At 39.7% G+C, this 25734-nt stretch overlaps 2 protein-coding genes across 3 annotated transcripts in view; both read right to left on the minus strand.

Annotated features, from left to right (window-relative positions):
- The window catches only part of LOC132398003 (intermembrane lipid transfer protein VPS13B-like), a 1044617-nt gene that overhangs the window by 429622 nt on the left and 589261 nt on the right, over positions 1 to 25734 (minus strand). For both annotated transcript variants that reach the window (XM_059976892.1, XM_059976883.1), the window contains exon 22: positions 19138 to 19262. In XM_059976892.1, coding sequence (XP_059832875.1) covers positions 19138 to 19262 — 125 coding nt within the window. The remainder of the gene's footprint in view (positions 1 to 19137; positions 19263 to 25734) is intronic.
- Positions 5319 to 8446, minus strand: LOC132394823 (glial fibrillary acidic protein-like). Its single transcript, XM_059971448.1, has 2 exons — positions 8258 to 8446; positions 5319 to 6798 (listed from the first exon to the last, which is right to left on the minus strand). Exons 1-2 carry the CDS (start codon positions 8444 to 8446, stop codon positions 5701 to 5703), a joined length of 1287 nt encoding a protein of 428 aa, XP_059827431.1. The 3' UTR covers positions 5319 to 5700.

Consider the following 25734-nt stretch of genomic DNA (forward strand, 5'->3'; position numbering starts at 1 on the left):
TGAAAAACCATCCAACCTGGGCATTCAACCAGAAAGCAGAAGACAAAAAACTGTGCAAATAAAAAAGAAAGAAATAATAATAATCAATAAATAAGCAATAAATATCAAGAACATGAGAAGAAGAGTCTTTAAAGTGAGACTGATGTTTGTAGGAAGATTTCAATGATGGGGCAAGTGAAGTTGAGTAAAGGTATCCCCTTTCGTTCAAGAGCCTGATGGTTGAGGGGTAGTAACTCTTCCTAAATCTAGTGGTGTGAGTCCTGTGCCGTTTTCCTGCTGGCAACAGCAAGGAGACAGCATGTCCTGAGCAGTAGGGTCCTTGATGATGGATGCTGCTTTTCTGCAACAGCGCCCCATGTGGATGTGCTCAACAGTAGGGAAAGCTTTCTTGTGATGGAGTGGGCCATATCCATTACCTTATTGTAGGAGTTTCAATTTAAGGGTATTGATGTTTCCATACCCAGATGTGATGCAGCCAGTCAATATACCCTCCACTGCACATCTATAGAAATCTATGAAAGTTTTAGATGTCATGCTGAATCTCTGCAAACTCCTAAGGAAGTACAGGCACTGCCATGCTTTCTTTGTAATTGCACTTTCGTGCTGGGCTCAGGACAGGTCCTCTGAAATACTAACACCAAGGAATTTCAAGTTGCTGACCCTCTCTACCTCTGATCTTCCAATGAGGACTAGCTCGTAGACCTCTGGTTACCGTCTCCTAAAGTCAATAATCAGCTCCTTGGTCTTGCTGACGTTGAGTAAGAGGTTGTTCTTGTGTCACCACTCAGCCAGATTTTCCCTCATCTCCTGATTCATCACCACCTTTGTTTCGAACTATGACAGTGGTATTGTGAGCAAACTTGAATATGACATTGAAGTTGTCATAAATGTAAAGTGAGTAGAGCAAGGGGCTAAGCACACAGCCTTGTGCTGCACCTGTGTTAATGGAATGCATAGAGGAGATGTTACTGCCAATCCGAACTGACTGGGGTCTTCAAGTGAGGAAACTGAGGATCCTATTGCACAAGGAGGCATTGAGGCCAAGGTTTTAGAGCTTATTGTTTAGTTTTGAGGAGATGGTGGTATTGAATGCTGAGCTGTAGAAGATAAAGAGCATCTTGATGTAGGCATCTTTGCCATCCAGAATGTTGCAGGATTGAATGAAGAGCCAATGAGATGGTATCTGCTGTGGACCTGTCGCTCTGGTAAGGAATTGGGAGCTGATCGAAGTTGCTTCTCAGGAATGAGTTGATATGCTTCATCACCAACCTCTCAAAACAGTTTGTCACTGTAGATGTACATGCTATTGGGTGATAGTCATGTATTGAATGAAGAAGGAACAAACCATGTTACAGAAAACATGATGAAGTGTAATCTGCAATTTAATGAGTACAGACTGAGATGCAGACTTGTAATATATTTAGGCAATGATGCAGTAATCACTAAGTGCAAGAAAAATGTTTAACACTAACACTGCTCTACTGACACTGATTTTTATTCTATCAATCGTATAAAGAGTGAAACATTATGAACTATGATCAGTAAGCACAAAAAACTATTTTGTTTATGATCACAAACTCTTATTATAAATATTACTGCTTAAATTCAAACTGATATGGCTGAAATTCTACCGTGTAAGGTCTATGAGACATTTTCACCAACAGGTTTCTTCAAGAGGTAAGTGAAACCTTGTGAATTTCAATTTCAAATCAATTTATCATTCTTTTCCTGTTCACAGATAGATCTGGGTTGCTGACTACATGTCAGTAAGTTAAAGTAACAGAAATTCAGGAGTTAAAATGTAAACAGAAAATCAACCTATAACTGTAAATCATGTTATAATTCAACACACCGTTCATCAAGGGAAAGAAAGTGAAATAATATGCCAGTAACAGCACTCATGCTGAGGGTCAGATTCTGTTCATGGAAACCATCTGGTTCAGTCCCTTCGAGCCACACCAAATACAAATGATCTTTTAAAAAAATATCCTATTCATTAATGCATCACAGCTGCAACTTGTGTTACTTCATTTTTCCATGGTAACGTCCTTTCTGTTTCAAGGATCTGATTTCAGTTTGGTAGCAACGTATCCCTCCATCAATATTGAACACATTCATGTGTTAAACATAAAGAGTTATTGCAAATTCCTGAAATAGAATCATTTCTTTTTAATTATGGTTACATCAGAACTTGTAAATCCCAAATATATCATGTTCGTCATTTTTTTATATATGTTACGGTTTGAATTATATCTACTGGCAGGTGACTTAATCATATTTTCAGCCTTTAATAGGAAATTAATTTAATTTCAAATAGTGCTAGTTTTTCATACTCTAAACATAGTCTAAAATTCCATTCCTTCATTAAAAACATTTTGTTCATAATATAAATAACTTGTTGAGAATAGATCTGATTTCAGCAAGCAGACTTCTACTCAATAACCGCCCATTCACAATCCACTAATCCCAGCAATTGCGTGCCATATTAATTAACACGCACTTGGAAAGACTTCTCAAAGCTGCCTAACTATTGTAATCAAATGTAACAGGCACAACTAAAATAGTGCTTTGTTTGATGCAGCACAAAAAGTACTTGTAACATGATGGCTAACCAACGATAATGAAGCAGAAGCTGCCAAAATAGATTAAGAGCTGAAGTATAAATATAAAACTATTCTTAACTATCTGACAAGTTGAAAAATAATGGATGATAAAAGTTTTGGGGAAACTAAAATGAAACAAGGAGTATAAGATATTAACTGTTGCCACCCAACAACTCAAAATGTGAATTAAGTTCAGAAGAAATTGAAGTAGACAAAATAATTATTTCATTAATTTGAAAATTGAACAAAAGGATTGAGCATCAATTCTACTTTGAGCCACCTTTTGCTACAAATGAAGTCTTTAACCAAGCAACACACGCAAAAATGCTGGTGGAACGCAACAGGCCAGGCAGCATCTATAGGGAGTCTTTTTGTCAGAAAATATGACCTAGCATTAGTAATATAGGTTATAAATTTCAGGATAGTACTCTTTGTAGTTCAGTTGACAATTATAACAATCCAACTAGTAATGTGAATATGATTCATTATACCATGCAAAGAAGATTTTTTTTTACTATTTGAATGAAGCTTTGTAAAGTGATGCTGTAGTCACCCAAAAACCCTCTTGCAGCTGGCAACGATGTCCTCAGTGGTTAAGCCAGTGAGACAAGTTCACAGTCTCTGAAAAGTTATCTCTGTCACTGCTGACATCTCTGAAGGCAAGGGCATCTTGATAACAATTTAGTTATGGCTAGTGAAACCCACTTTTTTTTCCGTCACTGGCCAGAAGGATGGCAAATACGAGGTGGCTAATACCAAATAAATTTGACTGCTAGTTTGGAATATCTAATTCAAGTCTTGCCTAAACTTGGTTTAACATTATGAAATTCACATTTATCTAAGTGAATAAAAATAAAGATGAACTTGACAAAACTTCTGCAAAAACCCATGACAGTTATACCTTTAACTAGGCAATTACAGAGTGGAGTGTTTATGGCAGCCTTCTGCTCACCCAAGGGGGCAATTCTACCTTAGCGTTCTTGTGGAATCTGAAGATGCAGCATGAATAGAGACTTACAAACAGATTAAGTTTGACAATAGGTGACACAGGGCCACATCACTGTCTTTGTCACTTCAGACAACCTCAAGCACTGACAAAGGTGCCACCCTGAGTCTTATTAATATGCTGGAAACTGAGGTAACCTAGCTCAACAAAACATCTCTGATGTTGGAAACGTGGAGGAGGAAAACTCTTCAATTTCAAGTTCAACATCACCAGTGAACAAGAACAAAAGATAGTCATGCCTTAATTTCAATATTACTAGCCAATAGCATCATTGGATATTTCTGTTCCTAAAATGCACTAAATCCCACAGCAAATATCTATATAAAGTTTTGGATGCCCTTGAAAAACAAGAGTAGTACGTCAATCAGGCAAAATGGCATATCAACACTGTGTCTAATATTTCTCTATACAAAATCTGTCATTGCCTACATTAGTATTACATTTTAACCAGTTGATTGGTTATCACTGGGGACAGGATGTAGGAAAGCCCCTGTAAAATTCCATAGCAGTGTCATCAGGAATGGAGCTCCAGCAAACTTTGGGAACAGAGAGAGCTAAATGCAAAGGAAATAAATGTAACTCATAATGTGGCTCTTGGTTGGTATAAGTGATAAAAGTCTTAATAGAGATTGGGAATTCACTGGATTTGTTTACCTATTTTGAAGGTTCAGTCATTACAAGTGTAAACCATCGTTCTCACAATCTGGTCTTTTGCTCCACAACCAATCTGAAATCACCATGCCTCATAAAAGTGACTGACATTTAAAATGATTGACATCTGATGAGACATACTCCACATTATTTGCAACATTTTAATAATTAAGTTGAACAGCCTTCTTGTAAATCCAATTACAAAGACTTTTGTAGGTCCCTAACCATATGTATCACACAAATAAATTTTACTTAAAACTCTATGTACACAAACACAGAATTCACTCCCTAAAGTTCATCCAGGGCCTCCATGCATCATTCATTAGAGACTAGGAATGGGATTAAGAAGCATTCATCATATATTTTGAGAATACTTGTGTAAAATTCTTTTGTACAACAGAGTTCCACAATTGATATGGGCCACTCACATCAAAGTAGGCTTGAACTGGAGAATTGGCCTTGTTTGAGTATTCACCAAAGTACAGTGACCTTACACAGTGGAGGACAATGCATACACAGACCTGTAGACAGTTCTGTCCACTTGTAGCTATGAACGTCCTTGGGTCTACATTTAGTATACCTACTCAACCATCCCTCAATGGACCACAAGCCAACTGACTATCAACCTGTGAATCAAAATAATCTTATGAGTTCCACAAGTTTAATTGCATGAACAAACCCATAGGCTCTCAATGGCCACTTTTGCAGGCATGATCATAGGGAACATAGGGAACATACAGCACTACAAAGCAGAAATAGTCCTTTCAGACCACAATGTCTGATGCCAAATTAAACAAAATCTTACTCCTATACATGATTCTTATACATCCATCCTCTGTATACTCATCTGTCTATATAAAAGCCTTTTCAATGAGATTGTATTTGCATCCGATACTAACTGTGGCAGCCTATTCCAAACACACATCCCTTTCTGGAGAAAAAAATCTTGCCCTGTACATTTACTTTAAATTTTCCTTCTCTGGCCATAAATAAACATATCAGCCTCTGACACTTCAGTGAAAACATCACAGAAAACTTCAGAGACCATGCCTCCTCACTACTACCATCAGGCAGGAGGTACAGAAGCCTTGGCTCTCAGACCACCAGATTTAGGAACAGTAATTACCCTACAAACTTCAAGCTCCTGAAACAAAATGTATTCATTCACCACTACTCTGAAATGATTCTATGATGTATGGACTCACTTTCTTTTTTTAAAAAAAAAATTTAATTCCATTAAATTTTATTTCCCAGATAATCCATGTGTGAAACAAGCAGAATTAGTGATCTTTCAGTCACATTTACTGAATTAATGTCAATTTTTTTGGTGACACGTTTAAGGTTTCGATCTCTTCTTATAGGTGAGAACACTGAGTAGATGGGACTCAGATCTGCAGTCATTTTGTTTTCAACAGACCAGCTTTAGTCTTGATCCATGGCTTACAAATCTTCATTCTCCTCAGATTCCTTGTCTTCATCAGATGAAGTTATTACACAGGTGTCATTCGTATCTCTTGCCTCTTCTTTTTTAGTTATTGCTGGCTGAGATGAGTAATCCCTTGCTTTCCGTTCTACTTGACCCAGTACATTTTTGTGAGTGGCAATCTCTTGTTCAAGCTGCGTCTTTACATTTAATAGTTCCTGATACTTGTTTGTGTGATGGACAATCCTTTTCTCCAATACCTTACTGCATTCTCTCTGTCTGAATATATCTTTGTCCTTTTCTAACAGCGAGTTCTTCATTTGTTCATCTTTTAACTTTAACTCATTCATTTCTTTATGATAGCATTCCAGTTCCTTCTTGGCATTCTCTAGTGCCCTGGTGCTGGCCTCCTCAAACTTTTGTTTATATTTGTCCATATTCTCTTTATTTCTCTTAGCAAGCTGTTCATGTTCAGCATGAATCTCTTTAAGAGCTTGTTCTACATCCGCCTTGTGTGTGTCTCTCTGTTCAAGGCTTTGTATGTGCTCTACCTTCTTCGGCCAATAAATGCGTTCCTGATCACGTATGTCTTCTAACTGAGATAACTGTATTTCCATAAACTTAACCTTACATTGAAGTTTATCCACCGCAACATTGGTTTCATCAGTTTTCTTTCTTAAATCTTCATAATCTTTTTCAGCTTCCTTTCTGAATTGAATTTCTTTTTCTAATCTTTTTTTGTATTTTTCTTTGTGTGCCTTGAGGCAGCTGAGCTCCTTCTGCTGCTCTTCCAGCCGACACTTGAGGTCGTTCCTCACCTTCTGGAAGATGGCCTCGGAGCAGCCGGGTTCGTCCTTTTCAGCATTGCTGAGCTCGGCCAGCAACTGCTTGTTGCGGCAGAGGACAGTGCTGTTGATGTACTTTGTGAAGCGGTCATTGAGGTCCTTGAAGTGCTCCTTGACCTCCTCAAGGCCATCGTGGAGCTCCTTCTCCAACTGTTCGCCAGTCCGGTCGGGGTACGAGACGACGGCCCGCTGGCAGGACTGGTGCAAGTCTAGTGGGGGTGAAGGGGCCTGCCGCCCTTTCTCTGGGATCGAGGTTGATAGGCATCTACTCTACCATTAAGAGGTGAAAGGGCAAGCTGCAGGCCTCGGTACAAACCCCCAACGCCATCTTCTTATTTTTGCCAGGGCGGAACGGTTAAATGCCAATGCCTCACCTGCCCTTTCTTCCCGGCCCTGCCCACCCAGTCCCGTTTAACGGTAAACAGCACCCGACCGACAGCCACACCCCTCACACGTGAGGGCCCCACTTGGCACCCCCAACTCCCCCGAGGGCTCTATGGACTCACTTTCAAAGACTCTTTACATTTCATGTTCTCAGTTTTATTTTTATCTGCACAGATAGTCTTCTTTTGCACATTGGTTGTTTGTCAGTCTTAAATGTTTCATAAAATTCTATTGCATTTCTATTTTCCCCTGTAAATGTCTGCAAGAAAATGAATGTCGTTGTATTTAGTAACATATATATAAATAATGATTAAAAAATGTCCTTGAACAAAAGATTGTCCAATTTCTTCTTATAGTTCATACCACTGAATCCTGACAACATCATAGAAACATAGAACATAGAAAACGTACAGCACAATACAGGCCCTTCGGCCCACAAAACTGTGCCGAACATGTCCCTGCCTTAGAACTACCAAGGCTTTATGCATAGCTTTCTATTTTCTAAGCTCCATGTACCTATCCAGGAGACTCTTAAAAGACCCTATTGTTTCCACCTCCACCACAGCCGTCGGCAGCACATTGCACGCACTCACCACTCTCTGCGTAAAAAAACTTACCCCTGACATCTCCTCTGTACCTACTTCCAAGCTCCTTAAAACTATGCCCTTTCGTGCTAGCCATTTCAGCCCTGGGGAGCAGCCTCTTCTGCACCCTTTTCAAAATCTACATATCCTTCCAGTAATGAGGTGACAAGAACTAAGCAACCAAACAAAACTTCTGCATATAAATGTGACATGACTTCCTTACTTTTATAAATATTGCTCGCACCAATGAAGGCAAGCAAGCCATAAACCTTCCTTACCACCCTATCTACTTGTGTGGCCACTTTCAGAGGGCTTTTCAACTTGCACCTCATGATCCTTCTGCAAATCAGTGCTGTTAAGAGTTATGTTATTACAGGCATTCTTTCCCCTTACACTTGACCTCTCAAAGTCAACTACACATAATTGCTCACACTTGTGTTCACAACATCTCCACCCAAGCCATCCCATGAACCAGACAATGTAATCTCCTACATTGAGCCTTAAGTAAAATTGAATTTCATTGCTGGTTCCCTTCCCAACATTGTTTAACCACAGTTTAACTAGCCTTCTACAATACCGGTTGCTTTGTATTCTAAATACAAATGTGTGGTAGAAAAGCAAGCCAAAAAGAATATGTTAAGAATGAAAACAATGAGAGAACGATGAACATCAAAGATTTACAAACATGGATTTGTCTGTGAAGTGCCACTGAATTTGCAGAGAATTCTTAAGGCTGAACATGAAGGAAACAAGATTCAAACTTCAGTCCAATTGGACTGCAAATGATCAGAAATATCATCACAGTCAAGTATTAATGTGGGCCATGTCTCTGCTTGGCAAATGAGGACTTGTGGCTGTGAAACAATCTCAGATTCTGGGGCCTTCTCTGTAGTGGTTGTAGGTGTTGACTCCAGGATTGCAGGATGCGGTTCTGACAGCTCTGGCCACATTTCTTTAACAATTGACACTGCTCTCTTCAATTGATTGATGTGTTGTCGCTAGATAATATCAGATGCAGTTCCACTGTGTAGGAGAATAGTCCAGTTTCGTCCATACTCTTTATGAGTACTCACTTTTGATTTCCTCTGTAGTTCTTCGCCAGGACTGCTTGTCAAGGAGTGAAACATCAAACCTCCTTCGTTGAGGAGCCGTCAAAATGTCTCAGCTGTTTGTCCTGCATTTTGTTTCTGAGATTGGGTTTAAGGAGATCCAAGTGTAAGCTCAAAGGACTACCCAGGAATAGCACAGCTGGAGAGCTGTTCGTTGTGGGGTGTGCTGCATTACAATATGCAAGGAGAAAAGTAAAGACCTTCTGATTCAGAGTCAGTGTAGTCTGTTCTGCTGACACTGCTCACAGTACATCTTTAGACTCTGGATAAACCTTTCTGCTAAGCCATTTGTAGCTACATGATATGGTACAGATGTAATCTGTCTTATTCCATTCATTTTCAGGGATGAGTGAAACTGTTGCATAATCAACTGTGGCCCATTGTCACCAACTAAGTATTCAGGAACACCAATCCTTGAGACTTCTCAACACAACAACAGTGCATGAGACCATAGTGGAAGCTATTAGGAACACCTGGCTACTTTCCAGCTGCATGCTCTACTACCAAGACATTTGTATCCATGAAAGGTCCAGCAAAATCCACATAAATCCTCTGCCAAAGAAATGCAGGCAATTCCCAAAGATGGAGAGATGCTGCTCTAAGAATTTTCTGGACATATTAGCATCCTGAACCGTGCATTGCAACCTATCCCAGTCCACTAGACAAAGCTTTGAGCCAATGCTTTCATTTTGATCACACCTCGATGAGCTGCATGTAACTCCTCCAACACTTTAGTACTCAGCTTGGATGATACAACAACTCTCAATCCCCCACATAAGGCAACCTCCGTCGGAGTAACTTCATCCTGGCTATGGTAAAATGAGGGAGTTGGAATGTCTGCTAAGTATTTCAGCCATTTTGAGTTGTCGTGTACACTTCAGACATTGTGGAGTCTTTTCTGGTCTCCTTTTGGATCATCTCTGTTGTAACAGGAAGACTTTCGATTTACGTAAGGAAGAATATGTTAAGTGTTCTATTTGGTAAATTTTTTACAGCTATTTCCTTTTCCAAGGGTTCACAACACAATCCATCAGCCTTTCAATGATTAGTTATCCTCTTGAATTTGATCTTATAATTGTGTCCTCCAAGAAACAGAGCCCATCTCTGCATTCATGCTGCTGCTGTTAGTGGAACACCTTTCTGTGGATTGAAAATGCACACTGGTGGTTGATGACCAGTAATGAGGATAAACTCTCTCCCATATAAGTACTTGTTGAAACGTTTCACACCTCAAACCAGACTCAAGGTCTCTAAGTCAATCTGTGCGTAATTTTTCTCTGCAGAAGTAAGGAAAACTGATACAGAGGCTATGGGGTGTTCACATCCATTAGTCATGAAACATGACCTGACTGTACCTATACCATAAGGTGAGATGTCACAGACAAGCTTCAGTGGATGATGTGGATCATAATGTGTGAATATCAAAGTGGATAGTAAAAGTTTTTTCAAGTATGTTAAAAATAAAAGAGAAATGAGAGTGGATATAGGACCGCTAGAAAATAAGGCAGGAGAAATAATAAGGGGATGAGGAGATGGCTGATGAACTAAATGAGTATTTTGCATCAGTCTTCACTGTGGAAGACACCAGCAGTGTGTCTGATGTTGTAGTGTGTGTAGGAAGAGATGAGGGTGCAGTTATTGTTACAAGAGCGAAGGTGCTCAAAAAGCTGAAAGACCTAAAGGTACGTAAGTCACCTGGACCAGAGGAACTGCACCTTGGGGTTCTGAAAGAGGTAGCATTAGAGATTGTGGTGGCATTAGAAATGATCTTTCAAAAATCATTGGACTCTGGCATGGTGCCGAAGGAATGCAAAATTGCAAATGTTACTCCACTCTTTAAGAAAGGAGGGAGGCAGCAGAAAGGAAATTATAGACCTATTAGCCTGACCTCAGTGGTTGGGAAGATGTTAAAGTCAATAGTTAAGGATGAGGTGATGAACTATTTGGTGACACAGGACTATAGTACAGAGTCAGCATCGTTTCCTTCAGGGAAAATCCTGCTGACCAGCCTGTTGGAATGCTTTGAGGAGATTACAAGTAGGACAGATAAAGGGGATGCAGTGGATATTGTATATTTGGACTTTCAGAAGGCCTTTGACAAGATGCCACACATGAGGCTGCTTACCAAGTTAAGAGCCCGTGGTATTACAAGAAAGTTACTGGAATGGTTTGAGCATTGGCTGATTGGTAGGAGGCAGTGAGTGGGAATAAAAGGATCCTTTTCTGGTTGGCTGCCAGTAAATAGTGGTGTTTTGTAGCGGATGGTGTTGGTACCGCTTCTTTTTATGCTGTATAGCAGTAATTTAGATGATGGAATACTTGGCTGTGTTGCCAAGTTTGCAGATGATATGAAGGTAAGTGGAGGGGCAGGTAGTGTTGAGGAAACAGGAAGGCTACAGGAGGACTTAGACAGATTAGGAGAATGGGCAAGAGAGTGGCAAATGAAATACAATGTTGGAAAATGCATGGTAATGCACTTTGGTAGAAGAAATAAATGTACAGACTATTTTCTAAATGGGGAGAAAATATAGGAATCTGAGATGCAAAGGGACTTTGGAGTCTTTGTGCAGATCACCCTGAAGGTTAACTTGCAGGTTGCATCAGTGGAGAGGAAGGCACATCCCATGTTAGCATTCATTTCAAGAGTTCTAAAATACAAGAGCAAGGATGTGATGCTGAGGCTTTATAAGGCACTGGTGAGGCCTCGCCTTGAGGATTGTGAACTGTTTGGGCCCTTCATCTTAGAAAAAATGTGCTGGCATTGGAGAGAGTCCAGAGGAAGTTTACAAGGATGATTCCAGGAATTAAAGCGTTATCATATGAGGAACATTTGGGTCTGTACTTGCTGGAATTCAGAAGGATGGTGGGGGGGGGGGGGGGGGTATCTCTTTGAACCCTTTTGAATGTTGAAATGCCTAGACAGAGTAGAGGTGGTAAGGATGTTTCCCATGGTGGGGGAGTCTAGAACAAGAGGGGCTCCCTTTCAAAACAGAGATGTGGAGAAATCTCTTTAGCCAAAGGGTGATGAATTTGTAGAATTGTTGCCACATGCAGCTATGGAGGCCAGGTCATTGGATGTATTTAAGGCGGAAATTGATCAGTTCTTGATTCAAAATGGCATCAAAAGTTACAGGGAGAAGGCTGGGAACTGCGGTTGAGGAGGAGACAGGAAAAAAGGATCAGCCATGATTGACTGGCGGAGAAGACTCAATGGGCCAGATGGCCTAATTTTGCTCCTATGTCTTATGGTCTTATTGTCTTATACTCTGTCTGAAATCACCATTTCCTTTACATTGTTCAAAGCCCCCTCACATAACTTTGACCATTGCCATTTCTTCTCTCAATCTGTAGTAATGAGTTCAAGGTGTACAGCACGGTAGCCAAGTTTAGCAGGAGTCTGTTACAATAATTGACAAATCCTGAAAAAGAGCATAACTGTGACATGTCCTTTGGCCTTGGGGCATCCACCACTGTTTGAATTTTTGAATGTCATGCTTGAACACTACTATGACATCATCCAGTCCCTTTCTTAATTCACTTGTAGATGACTATATTGCAGGGGATGTGGCATGCAAATTGTGGATGGATTGCCAATCAAGTTGTAGTTGTCTCAGCCAATCACAAGCTCAAAATGCTGGCCCTCCTATTTTTGCCACATACAAGACCAATATGACTTGTTGGTTGTTGTATTTCACTGTTACAAATGTCATTTTCACAGGAGTTATCTTCTGACCCATATAAGTTCTTAGTCAAATACCTGCAGGCTTCATTTCATACCTTTGAAATGCCATTCAAACTCACATTGTGGAATAACTGAAGAAGCAGAGCCAGTGACCAATTCCATTGTAATTAATTTGATGTTTACTTCTGATGTAAGTCATATTGCTTGCCTATTGTCAGTTTTCACATAGTAACTCTCAAGGCTACCCAGTCCTCTGTCACTCTCATCATTATCAGATTTTTCAACCGCATGCCCATCAGTGCTCTTTTCAAAACTGGATCTTGACTTTTTATCATTTTTTTCTTCCCTGTACAGTCCATTAATTTTTGTATCCCTGAAATGCTCTTTGCATGTGTCCCACTTTGTTGCATTTTCTACAAGTTTCACCTTTAACCCTGTATTAGTCTGATGAATGTGAGCCTCTGCCACAACGGTAGCACAATTTTGTTTATGCTCACTTTCATTCCTGAGTACAACTCAATTGCATCTCTATCTGTAGTTTCAACTATTTCAATTCCTCTTTTAATTGTAAGTTGTGCTTCAGTTAGCAGCCATTTTTGAATGCTTTCTTGTAAGATTTCACAGACTATACAATCTCTCAGTACACCGTTATGCTCATCGCTAAATTGACAATGCTCAGGTAAGCTTTTCAATTCAGCCATGTACAGTACGTTGAAATGGGACTCCCCTTCCTTTTGATACTGCTTATGAGACCTAAAGTGTTCTGCAATTAACCAAGGTTTCAGTTCTAAATGCTTCTGCATTACTTTCATGGTATCAGGAAAGCTCAATTCAGCTGACTTGGTTGAAGCAGTTAAACTTCGAAGTAAACTGTTTGCCTTTTAAACCCAGCAAAACTGGCATTCACTTTTCATTAGCTATTTCATTTGCTTCAAAATACAGTTCAATTTGTTAAGTATACATATTCTACTTACCTCTTGTACAGTCTTGTACCTATCTTTCCAATGTAGTCAGCCATTTCTGCTTTTTTATTATTTATGATTATCATATGGTACTGACAGTTTATGAACCCGTGAATTAGTCTGTATTCTGTCTTTTTTTCACTTGACTGTCTTCTCCTCATTGAAGTATTAAATTCATAACAGTATTTATGCATAATTTTCTATATGGGACAGTTAACTTTTGTTTTAGTTTCAGAATGTGGGCATCCCTGATAAGGACAGTTACCAATATCAATAAGCTTGAAAAAGTGCAGAGAAAATCTGCAAAAATGTTGCAAGACTTTAGGACATGAGTATAGGGAAAGATTGAATAGGTTAGGACTTTATTATTTCCTGGAGCACTGAAGAAAGAGGAGAGATCTATGGAGGTACACAAAATTATGATGGGTACAGAGAGGGTGATTGCTTGCAGGATCTTTCCCCTCAGTTTGATTGAGATTATAACTAGAGGTCATAAATTTTGGGTGAAAGGTGAAATATTAAGGGAAATCTCAAGGGATACTTCTTCACTCAGAGGGTGGTGAGAGTGTGGAATAAGCTGCCAGTGGAAGTGGTAGATGTGGGTTCACTCATAACATTTAAGATAAGTTTAGATAGGTACATGGGCGAGAGAGGTATGGGGCCTATGGTCTGGGCACAGGTGAATGGGACTAGGAAGTGGACCAGGTCAGCATGGACTAGATGGGCCAAAGGGCCTGTCTCTGTGCTGTAGGTTGTACAACTCCTACAGCACAGAGACAGGCCCTAGCTGTCCAATGCAACACAATTGGTTAGGTGGTGGTGAGCCAGCTTCTAAAACCACTGTAGTCTGTCCAAAGTATATAATTACTTCTAGTACTGGCCAGAGGATGTTTTAAGATTTGGAAAAAGCGATAACAAAGATAAGTGTGATGTGCAAAAGGGACACTCTTTGAACCTATTTGTGATTAGCAGCATAGTATTGGGATAAGACAAATATTGCTGCTTTATACTTGACCACAATTCACTTGCAGAATTGGGACCTTCAATATTTCGCAAATGCAGCAATATCAAATCCTGCTGAATATCTACGATGAGGTACAATATACTTCCCAATAATCCAATAACCAAAGCTTACCTAGCCCTCTTTAGCCAAATATCCACTGGCTAAATGTGGCTATGTAAGTTTTGGTCACTGGTCTCTTACACATCTTCCTTTGTTTTCTCTATCATTTTGGGTATGCAAATAAAAGAATCAAGCATGTCTGGCAACCAAACAACTAAAGAGGTTAGAGAATTAGTGTATGAGTATCAGATGTGACCTTTGGTCAGTGGTTTAAGATTAAAATTTCAACAGTGAGGCAGAATTGTAAAGCCTGGTATACAGGGATGTGGAGTTGGAGAATAGAGCATTTGGGCAGTCAGGAAGGAATCCGAACAATCAAGAATTTTGAAGGCAAAGGAGAAGTTGATCGGTGGGGGGAGGATGGGTGATGGAAGTGGTGAACCTGAGTAGTACACCCTATTAGAAATTGCCCAAAAACAGGCATGTCTTATAACAGTGGCAACTCAGAAACTTTGAAGCCTCTCTGAGTCTGCTAATTTATTGCCCAAGCTGATTCATTTCACCTATTAAGCCATTTCCACCATCCAATGAGAATATGGCTGATCCATAATTCTAAAAATGCACCTCTCCACTCTCTTGCCATTGCCAACTGCCCAAATGCTATTCACATCAGGAAAAAAAAACATTAAATATAAAAGCAACACACACAAAATGCTGGAGGAATGCATCAGCATCTTTGGAAAAGAGTGCAGTTGACGTTTCAGGCTGAGACCCTTCAGTAGGACCATTTGGAGCTGAAAGCTTAAAATTACTATATTTTTCAGGCACCACTGACATAGCACAAGTATCACAATTTGAGATTTAATAAGCCTACAAAAAGCACCTTCAGAGACTGAATAATTGTTTAAAACAAACATCTGTGAATACATGCAACACACACAAAATGCTAGTGGAACACAGCAGGCCAGGCAGCATCTATAGGGAGAAGCACAGTCGATGTTTCGGGCCGAGACCCTTCGTCAGGACTAACTGAAAGAAAAGACAGTAAGAGATTTGAAAGTGGGGGGGAGGGCGAGGGGGAAATACAAAATGATAGGAGAAGACTGGAGGGGGTGGGGTGGAACTGAGATCTGGAAAGGTTAATACTGTGAATATGTGACAGTTTTGAGTGAATGAAAATCTTGAAAACCACCTTCCAGATATGAAGAGAACTCCAAATAATTCAAAATGCATGTCATCGGAAATTGCACTAATGAGAGATCATTTTTTTGGTACAATTCAGTCTGCTTACTTAGTAATTTCAACTTTTCATCATGCATTATTATTGCCATCCTTCAGCTGGAAAAGTAACACAGAAAAGGGTACAGTTTCTGTCACTATTCATTTACTGTAATACTTAAGTACCCAAGCTATGCTTACTATTGGAGTTTGAGGGGATGAGGTTCACCTAAGAAGTTTAAGTCATGTGTTAATGGATTTGCATTCGTCAAAGCTTGCCAATACCAACAGACTCTGGATTCTGATTTACAACAAATCATCAATGCAGTAACTGTTCTAAAAGTAAGACTTCCAAGCCACCTGATGTCAAAGTTCAAAGAGGACATATAGTGCTACAGAAAGAATTAGATTTACATCATGCTTCCTTAAATCAGTCAGCTCATGGCACTTTATAGCAAAGTAAATACATATATCTTAAGTGTAGTCACTATGGTAAGAAACACAGCGACCAACTTGCACACAGCTTGGGTGATCTGTGTATCCAGGGGTGATGCTGATCTTCCTTTTGCATGTCCCTTTAATTCTCAATCCCTCCTGCATTCTGACCCATCTGTCTGTGGTCTTCTCCAATGCTTTAGAGAGGACTGACATACACAATAGGAACTTGCAACCCCTGGAATAGATACTGAATTCTCCAACACAAGAGAAATTGCACTTATAATTTCCATTATGTTCTATGTTCTAGGTCTGTTCTATTTCTATGCTTGCTATCATACCCAAGTCTCTTTCATACACAATTTCTTTAAAATCTCTTGCGAACAGTACTTGATCTATCTTGACCAATCTCCTTTTAGGCTCTTGTCTTACACCTCACTCCTTCCCCTAAACTCTCCTTTGGAAAGTGTAAACCCTCCACTCTCTCCCTAGTTCTATAGGAAGGGTAGCTGACCTGAAACATTAAATGGTTTCTCTGGCTGAGTTCCTCAAGCATTTTCTGTTTTTGTTTCAGAACCCAACACTCTGCAGTTTTACTTGTTTTGCATACAGCCAGCTCCACAAACATCAAATTTTGACGTTGGTTTTGATATTGGTTTGTTATTGCCACAGGTACCAAGAAACAATGAAAACCTGGTTGTGACTACTATTTATACAAATAAAGTCATTACATGGTGCATTGAACTAGAATAGGGTAAAACAATAACAATGCAGAATAAAGTGTAAAAGTATAGGGGCAGTATAGGTAAACAACAAAATTTAAGATCACAGTGAGGTCAAGAGTCCATCGCATCAGACAAGAGGTCCAGTCAAGAGTCTGATAACATAAGGATAGAAACTGTCAAGCCTCATGATAGATAGATAGATAGATAGATAGATATATACTTTATTCATCCCTCAACATTTTTCCAGTGTCCCATACACTTATTGTAGCAAAACTAATTACATACAGTATTTAACTCAGTATAAATATGATATGCATCTAAAATCACCCTCCCAAAAAGCATTAATAAATAGCTTTTAAAAAGTTCTTAAACAGCTTACTAAAGTGCATTGAGTGGTAACTTAAGCTCAGTCCTAACCCCGGCACTTAACATGTCTTGCCCCGGTGGTTGAATTGTAGAGCCGAATGGCATTGGGGAGTAATGATCTCTTCATCCTGTCTGAGGAGCATTGCATTGACAGCAACCTGCTGCTGAAGCTGCTTCTCTGTCTCTGGATGGTGCTGTGCAGAGGATGTTCAGGGTTTTCCATGATTGACCGTAGCCTACTCAGCACCTTCCGCTCTGCCACCGATGTCATACACTCCAGTTCTGTGCCCGCGACAGAGCCCGCCTTCCTTACCAGCTTATTAAGACGTGAGGCATCCCTCTTCTTAATGCTGCCTCCCCAGCACGCCACCACAAAGAAGAGGGCGCTCTCCACAACTGACCGATAGAACATCTTCAGCATCTCACTACAAACATTGAATGACGCCAGCCTTCTGAGGAAGTACAGTTGACTCTGTGCTTTCCTGCACAGGGCATCTGTGTTGGCAGTCCAGTCTAGCTTCTCGTCTAACTGCACTCCCAGATACTTGTATGTCTTAACCTGCTTCACACATTCTCCATTAATGATCACTGGCTCCATATGAGGCCTAGGTCTCCTAGTCCACCACCATCTCCTTGGTCTTGGTGATATTGAGACGCAGGTAGTTTGAGTTGCACCATATCACAAAGTCCTGTATCAGTTTCCTATACTCTTCCTCCTGACCATTCCTGACACACCCCGCTATGGCTGTGTCATCAGCAAACTTCTGCACATGGCAGGACTCCGAGTTATACTGGAAGTCTGATGTGTACAAGGTGAACAGGACCGGAGAGAGCACGGTCCCCTGCGGCGCTTTCATGATACATGCTTTCATGCTTCTATATCCTCTGCCTGATAGGACAGGAGAGAAGAGAGAATAACTGGGGTGGATGGGGGGGGGGGGGGGGTCATTGATTTGTATGGTCTTATGCTGGCACCTTACTAGGGCAGCAAGAAGTAGAGAGTTCATATTGAGGAGGTGGTTCTTGTGATGTGCTGAGCTGTACCCATAACTCTGTGCAGCTTCTTGAGATTCACATGCAGAGCAGTTGCCATACCAAGCTGTTATGCATTCATACAGAATGCTTTCAATGGTTCTCCAATAAATTATAGTAAGTTGATGGAGAGTTTTCTTGGGCGTGACATCAATAATGCTTGGGCCATGGCACATGGAAATTTGAAGCTCTCAACCTCAATACCATTGATGTTTCCTGATATCAATGACCAGCCTTTTTTTGTTAACTTTGAGGGAAAAGTTGCTATCATGACACCATGTTAGTAAGCTCTCTATCTCCCTTCTGTATTCATTGTCCTTTAAGATATAGCCCACTACAGTGGTATCATTAGCAAACTTGTAGCTGGAGTTAGAGCAGAATCTGGCCTCATAAGCATGAGTATACAAGTACAGTTGGGGGATCTATTCTTTTCATCCATTACTGGTGTGCTAAATGGGCATTCTGTTGTGCCTAGCACTAATTCAGGAGCTACGAAAATAAATGACACAATTGGGACAACTTGGCATTAAGAAATTACTCCAGTAGTTTTCTCGCATTTATGATCAAGAATATTAATATGCACATTCATGGATGGCTGCTGCTTGCTGGGCTCACAGCAGCTGTCTTACTTTTGCATTGGCCATTGGGAGCCAGGTTCCTGTTGTTACAGTTAACTCTTGTGGCAGCCACAGAGCCTGACAACACGGTACAGCAAAATGGAGATGGAGGGGGTAAATTGGTCTGGTGAAAGGTTAAATAGTACAGCATGATACCTGACCAACTGGCTATAACTAGGCACATGCATAAACTTCCAAGTATTATGGGGCTGATACAAGATTGAGAGGGTTAAGGCCAACAGCTAAATATAATCTAAAAATCAAGGGAATGCTGGATCTGATACAGATCAGAGTCCTCAGGAATGATGCATAATTCACACATGGAGGATTTAGGATGAAGGTAGCAGAAATATTGCTGAAAGAAAGCACTTCTATTATTTATTAAAGAAATAAACAGCATATCTGTCTGAAGTTTGGTTTGACACAACACACCTGAACTGTTAGGCGTTTGACGGCATCCCAGACTAATCCAATAAACTCTTTCATTCGTTCTTCTGGACTGCTCCATTCTTCACAGCTTTGCATTAGTTTGATTGGTACAGAGAGTGGTCGGGATTCTTGGACAAAAACAAAGTAGAGTTGCAATTAGGAAAGCAAATATTGGAAGCATTACAATATCCACTGCAAGTAAACTGAAGGTTTTGTAAATCCCACCAATTAAATTCTAAGCAGCAATAAGAAAGACTTACCTTTCAAATTCATTTCAAAACATCCTAAAACAGTTTACAGGAAATGAAATACAACTGAAAAAGCAAAATGCTGCGGGGCCACAGCTTGTCAGGCAGCATCTGTGGAGGGAAATGTACAGGGAATGTTTCTGGTCTGGTGCTTCATCCCAATGAAGAGTCTCAATCCAAAACATCAACTATCCGTTTCCTTCCATAAGTGCTGCTTGACCCACTTAATTCCTCCAGCATTTTGCTTGTTACTCCAGATTCCAGCATCTGTAGACTCTTGTGTTTGCAACTATATGATCATTATTATAATGGAAAAAAATGCAGCAGCTACTCTCAGAACAGTAAGCTCTGACAAAAAATAAAATGGCAATACTGTAGCGGTGTGCTACATGCAGCGCTAAAATTACGACACGGAGTCGGTAACAGCAGTCGAAGAAAAACTTTATTCGAAATACCCAGCCTTGCTTTTAAGCATCCCTCAACCTGCCCCCCGTGGCGCAGAGGCTCCAAAGCTCTGTGCTCGCAAACCCCCGTAGGCTATCTCCCTTAGCCGGAACGCTGGCTAATTGTGAGCCAGTTCGTATGTGCCAGGAAATGGGTCGCCACAATACCCATTTAATACTCTCCTATGTTGATTGAGTAATAGGTTTTGGCCAGATCACTAAGGAGAATACTTGAAACAGTATCTTTTTCACTCACTGAGAGGGTGCATAAAGGCTTCAGGTAAGGACTCGTCTTCTCTGAATGTGAAGGATTTCCTCAGAAATGAATTATAGTGAGAGCTGTGAATAGATTCACAGTAAGGATTCAAAATATGTTTTAATTTGTTTTTTTTTATATCTCTCTCTGGCTCTAAGCAGATCTGTATCATGTTGTTAATGTTAATGTGGTGACCAAATCATAAATCAGAAACTTCACAAAAAATATTTGAAATATACATAGTATCAAAATTTGTGCGTCAAATATATCCCTATATTTAGTTAATTGTGTGAAGCCAGGTGGGTGGGAAAGATAAAGGGCTGGAGAAGGAGGGCTCCAGAGGGAGGTGATAGGCAGGTGAGGAGAAAAAGGAAGAAGGCAGAGTGGGGAATAGAAGCAAAGGGAAGGAGCAGGGCAAAAGATTATCGGAAGGAGAAATTAATATTCATGTCATCAGGTTGGAGGCTATCTAGACGGAATATGAAATGTTGTTCTGCCACCCTGACAGTGGCCTCATTGTGGCAAAAAGAGGAGGCAAAGTGATACTTACTCCTATTGTGGTAACCTGTGGGTCTGCTGCAAGAACTAGTGGATCAGTCTGAGATAAGAGAAAAAGACTGCAAGATTCAGGAGTGGCAGAAGTGAGACAAGTAACTCAGAACTAGAAAAGTCTCTCAAAAAACAAAAGCTGGACAATCTAGTCCCTTGTAGCAAAACCTTGATATTGCATGACCCACAATATTATCATTTTAATAGGATGTTATGAATAAAGTATTTTTTTGTTGAACAGAGACTCAAAATGCAACTGACAATCAGTAACTTAAGTAAAAAATTAATCACCCTTCTCAGGTTCACGCTTACTTTCCAGTGACCTAAGTAGAAAAAAAATGGCACCAAACTTGATGGAACCTCAACATTGTTGAACCAAAATGAAAATGTTCCTTTATCTTTTAGATTTAGTCTGCTACTCATTATGAATTAAGAATGCAATTTTCAGCTTTACCAAGGATATATAAAATAACACTCGTCTTGATTTTGTTATTCAAACTAATCATCACTTCCCCATAAAACAACAAGTACAATTTCTCACTCTGTCACCGTAAATAAACTCTGCAATAAAGGTGCCCCCTCAGAAAATCTTCATCATGAAGAGGCAAAGAAAGAGGTGAATAAGTGTAGGAGAGAAGATAAACCTATAAATTCCGATCCAAATCACTCAGGCAATCAAGCTCCAAGAGATCTTGGCCGCACTCAACAAATCACAGATTCAGATGACTAACGATTCACAACCCATAACTGTCTATGTCATCTATTTCCTGAAATTGTTGGTACTTTTAAAGGTCAAAAGAGTGCATACTAACAGAACATAAGAACAGGAGTAGATCATTCTGCTCCCTGACCCAGTTCTTCAGTCGATTAGGTCATGGTAAACTGGATCTGTAACCCAAGGCACGGTTCCGAGCTTTGATACAAAGATAAATAATTAATTCGGTGTATCCAAGTTAACTATTCTCCTCCAGCAGTTATAGATATAATCCCTACCCTTTTAATTATTTCATTCATTTATGGGATGACAAAGGCATTGGTAATGCCAAAATTTGTTGTCCATATCTTATTGTTCCTCCTATTAGGAAGGAATTAAGGGTAAACCTCAGTGCTCTGACTGAAGTCACATATGAATCACAAGAGATAAATGTAACTGATTGCCTGCCTTGCAGGACAAGAGTGAACCAGATGGTTTTATTTACAACAATCTAACTTCATGGTCACCATTAAAGAGTTAGCTTAATTTAAACATATTTATTTTTAAACTTCCCAGTTGTTACGGTGGGATTCAAGTCTCTACCAATGGATTAGCGTTACAGAACTCCAAATGCTGGCTGAGTAATTTAACCATGCTTTATTCTTATTAGCACCCACTAAAACCAGGCTTACATTTTCTTTGAGGAAATAACAGAACTAATTGAAAATGTAAATGTTATATTTGTTGTGCATGTGAATTTTCAAAACTGCTTTTTTCTTTATGAGGTGCCACATGACAGGCAGACAAACTGGAATAACAATGGAGTAAGCAGTGGAACTTTGATTACACAACAGAGCAATGCTTAATGGATGCAATTTTGAACTTATGGCCTATAAACAGAATTCAGCATTGAATCTGCTCCTACCATCCTTTCAAGCAGCACATTCCAGATCATAATAGCTCACCACATGATTATTTTTTCCTCATGTTGCCTATAGTTACTTTGCCAATTACCTTAAATCTATGTCCTCTGGTTACCGAATCTCCTGGTACTGAAAATATTTACTCTATCAAAACCATTCATGAAATCTCCACTTAACTCTTCTCTGCACTGAAGAGAATAACATTAGTTTCTAAGGTCTTGCCATGGAACAGAAGTCTTTAATCCTTCTAATAAACTACTTCTGTACCCTCTCAAAGTCCCTTCCCCTCGACATCCTTTTGAAAATGCAGTGCACATAGCTAGCCACAATACTCCAGCTGGGTTGGACCAGCATTTAAAGAAATATTCAGCATAATTTCCTTGTTTTTGTACTCCATATCGTTGCACATAAAATGAAGGATCCCATATGCCATATTAACAGCTTCCTCACCCTTCACTCTGATTTCGTGACACCACAGATAATAGTATAAAATCTAACTGCTAGCTCTGTATAGTAATACGGGAGTGTTGTGCTTCAAAATTGCTGTGTTTTAGTTATGATGGTTGATCAAAAGTGGTATAAGATTCTATGGTGCTATTCAAAAAGTAAAGGATTTTCTCCAAATGTACTGGACGGCATCTAGCCTTCAAATAATACTGGGTAGATTATCTTGTCACTTATTTCATTGTCTGATGTAAGAGCCTACAGTGAAATAATTGGATGTCACATACTCTAGACTATGGCTGTTCAAAAGTACTTACCTAGGTGTTCTTGTACATCAGTCAATGAAAGCAAGCATGCAGGTACAGCAGGCAGTGAAGAAAGCTAATGGCATGCTGGCTTTTATAACAAGAGGAATTGAGTATAGGAGTAAAGAGGTCCTTCTGCAGCTGTACAGGACCCTGGTGAGACCCCACCTGGAGTATTGTGTGCAGCTTTGGTCTCCAAATTTGAGGAAGGACATTCTTGCTATTGAGGGAGTGCAGCGTAGGTTCACAAAGTTAATTCCCGGAATGGTGGGACTGTCATATGGTGAAAGATTGGAGCGACTGGGATTGTATACACTGGAATTTAGGATGAGAGAGGATCTGATTGAAACATATAAGATTATTAAGGGATTGGACACACTGGAGGCAGGAAGCATGTTCCCGCTGATGGGTGAGTCCAGAACTAGAGGCCACAGTTTAAGAATAAGGGGTAGGCCATTTAGAAAAGATACAGAAAAACTTTTTCACGCAGAGAGCAGAGGATATGTGGAATGCTCTGCCCCAGAAGGCAGTGGAGGCCAAGTCTATGGATGCATTCAAGAGAGAGTTAGATAGAGCTCTTATAGATAGTGGGGTCAAGGGATATGGGGAGAGGGCAGGAATGGGGTACTGATTGTGTATGATCAGCCATGATCACAGTGAATGGCGGTGCTGGCTAGAAGGGCCAAATGGCCTACTCCTGCACCTGCTGTCTAAATAGTAAAGCATTTTCTAAAGTCTGAGGTTGTGAAAGGCACAATACAAGGAAAGAAAATAATTTACCAGAAATAATTTTTATGAGGAACATTTAAAATTGCTCCCACATTGGTTAAAAATTAACTATAGTTCACCTCGTTTAATAGCCCCATTGATATTTATTCAAGCAATTAACTGTACTATTTTGATCATTCCAGTGCCAAAGCAATTCTGATATGCTCAACTGGTTTTTTGTTTGTTCATGGCTGCCAATTACCTTTAATGTTCAAGAATCTTTGTTGGATATTGGTTAACTCTTCATGTTTTAAAAAACCTTTAGCTAACTTTCTAGCTTACTTAACATTGTAAATATGATCTCTGCTGAAAATGCAATAGTAATTCTGCCTGCCAAACCGTACAAGCGAATTCACCAAAGTTTCAGGGCTTGATTCAAATTTAGTTGGACTCCAATAATTATATGAACCTACTCACTAGGATCTTATCAGTGTGCAATTAAGAGGAAAATTACTGCTGTAGGATTTAATGGTTAAATAGAAAGGAATACCAACAGAAAATAAGATAGGACTTATGAAAGTGAAATCATAAAAGACAAATATGTTGGATGCTTCTGAGATTGCAATGAGCAGAACAGATAAACAAACAGATTAAAGAGAAACTGTGGATGTCATTTGCAATCCAGATCAAACATTTGGACAAGAGGATCAAAGTATATGGTACAGAACTTTGCTAATCATTCAATGTGGCATTATGGATTGTGAAAAAAAGATTCAGGAAGGTTTCAGAGTGAATAGGAAATGATACGGCAATTTGAAAATAATAACTAAATACTTAACATTATTCACCATGGCTGAAAAAAGGACAATCAGGTCCAGCCTATCATTGTACAGAGATTTTTCCCCTACCTTCCAGAAATAGCAGTGTGTAATTGAGTGAGTGGTAAAATAAGGGAGTATCTGAAATATTTCCTGTCCTCAAATTGCCCAAAATTGAGTAGCTACTCATTGCAGGATCTAAGTTTCACTGTGCAGATTTACAGGCTGATTTCATGAGTTCAACATTCATCTATGACAGAAAAAAGTGATCTTGAAATGGGAGAAAATTGCAAGCCATCAACAATGCCACAATCATAAAGTTAGTGATCACAAAATTACATCATTTTAGTGAGGTATTTCTTCCTGGCCTCGTACCATGCCAAGTATAGGAAAAATATTCAGATAAAAGAGTGGCTCTAAGTTCATATGGAAAATCATGCAGATTCCCTTTCAGACCTATCTGATTTTCTTGATGTTGCATGCCCCAGCAACCCAATACGCCCAGGTGTAATGCCCTAATAAATCTGCCATCATGTCTACAAATTGAATTCATTTTTTCCATTTTTGTTTCTTCTTAGTTCATCCAGACCATTGTTGAAAATGGAAAAATACAAATAAAAGTGACACACTAATGCCAGTAACTCCCAATCTGTAATCCAAAACGAGTCTGTTTCACATTCACTCACAGAATTTAGCAAGTAAAGAACCAAACCATATTATGGTTGAAAAACTTGAGGCTGCATTGGGAAAGCTGGTCTCACTGCAATTACAAAGATACTTACTACTCAATCAAGCTACAAAGAGTGACGGTAACTAAATCATATTTCAAATGAATGCTCTGCCATAAATATTGGAATTATTACTGAAGGAAAAGATTCTTGTCCTCTCCACATACTTTTACTTATACAACCTTTTTATTAAGTTCTTATGTAATGTTGACTCTCTGCCCTTCAGCAAGAGAATATACAGTTCTGTGAAATATTCCTTATTATAACTCCAGTCAAGATGGTACCAGCAAACAATGATACCTCGGGTGACATCTTTCATATAGTCAATTATTTCAATTTTTCTACAGCTTCTACTTGTTCTTTTTATCTTGACTTCCTGTTTGGAACTGTTGGAGCCTGTGATTTACAGTCTGTAGTTCAATTAAGTGAGCTAGAGCTCTGAGAAAACTCCAGGTGAGAAATGCAAGTATAAGCTTCCACAAGG

This window comes from Hypanus sabinus, chromosome 1 (assembly GCF_030144855.1).
Source record: "Hypanus sabinus isolate sHypSab1 chromosome 1, sHypSab1.hap1, whole genome shotgun sequence".
NCBI classification, from domain to species: domain Eukaryota; kingdom Metazoa; phylum Chordata; class Chondrichthyes; order Myliobatiformes; family Dasyatidae; genus Hypanus; species Hypanus sabinus.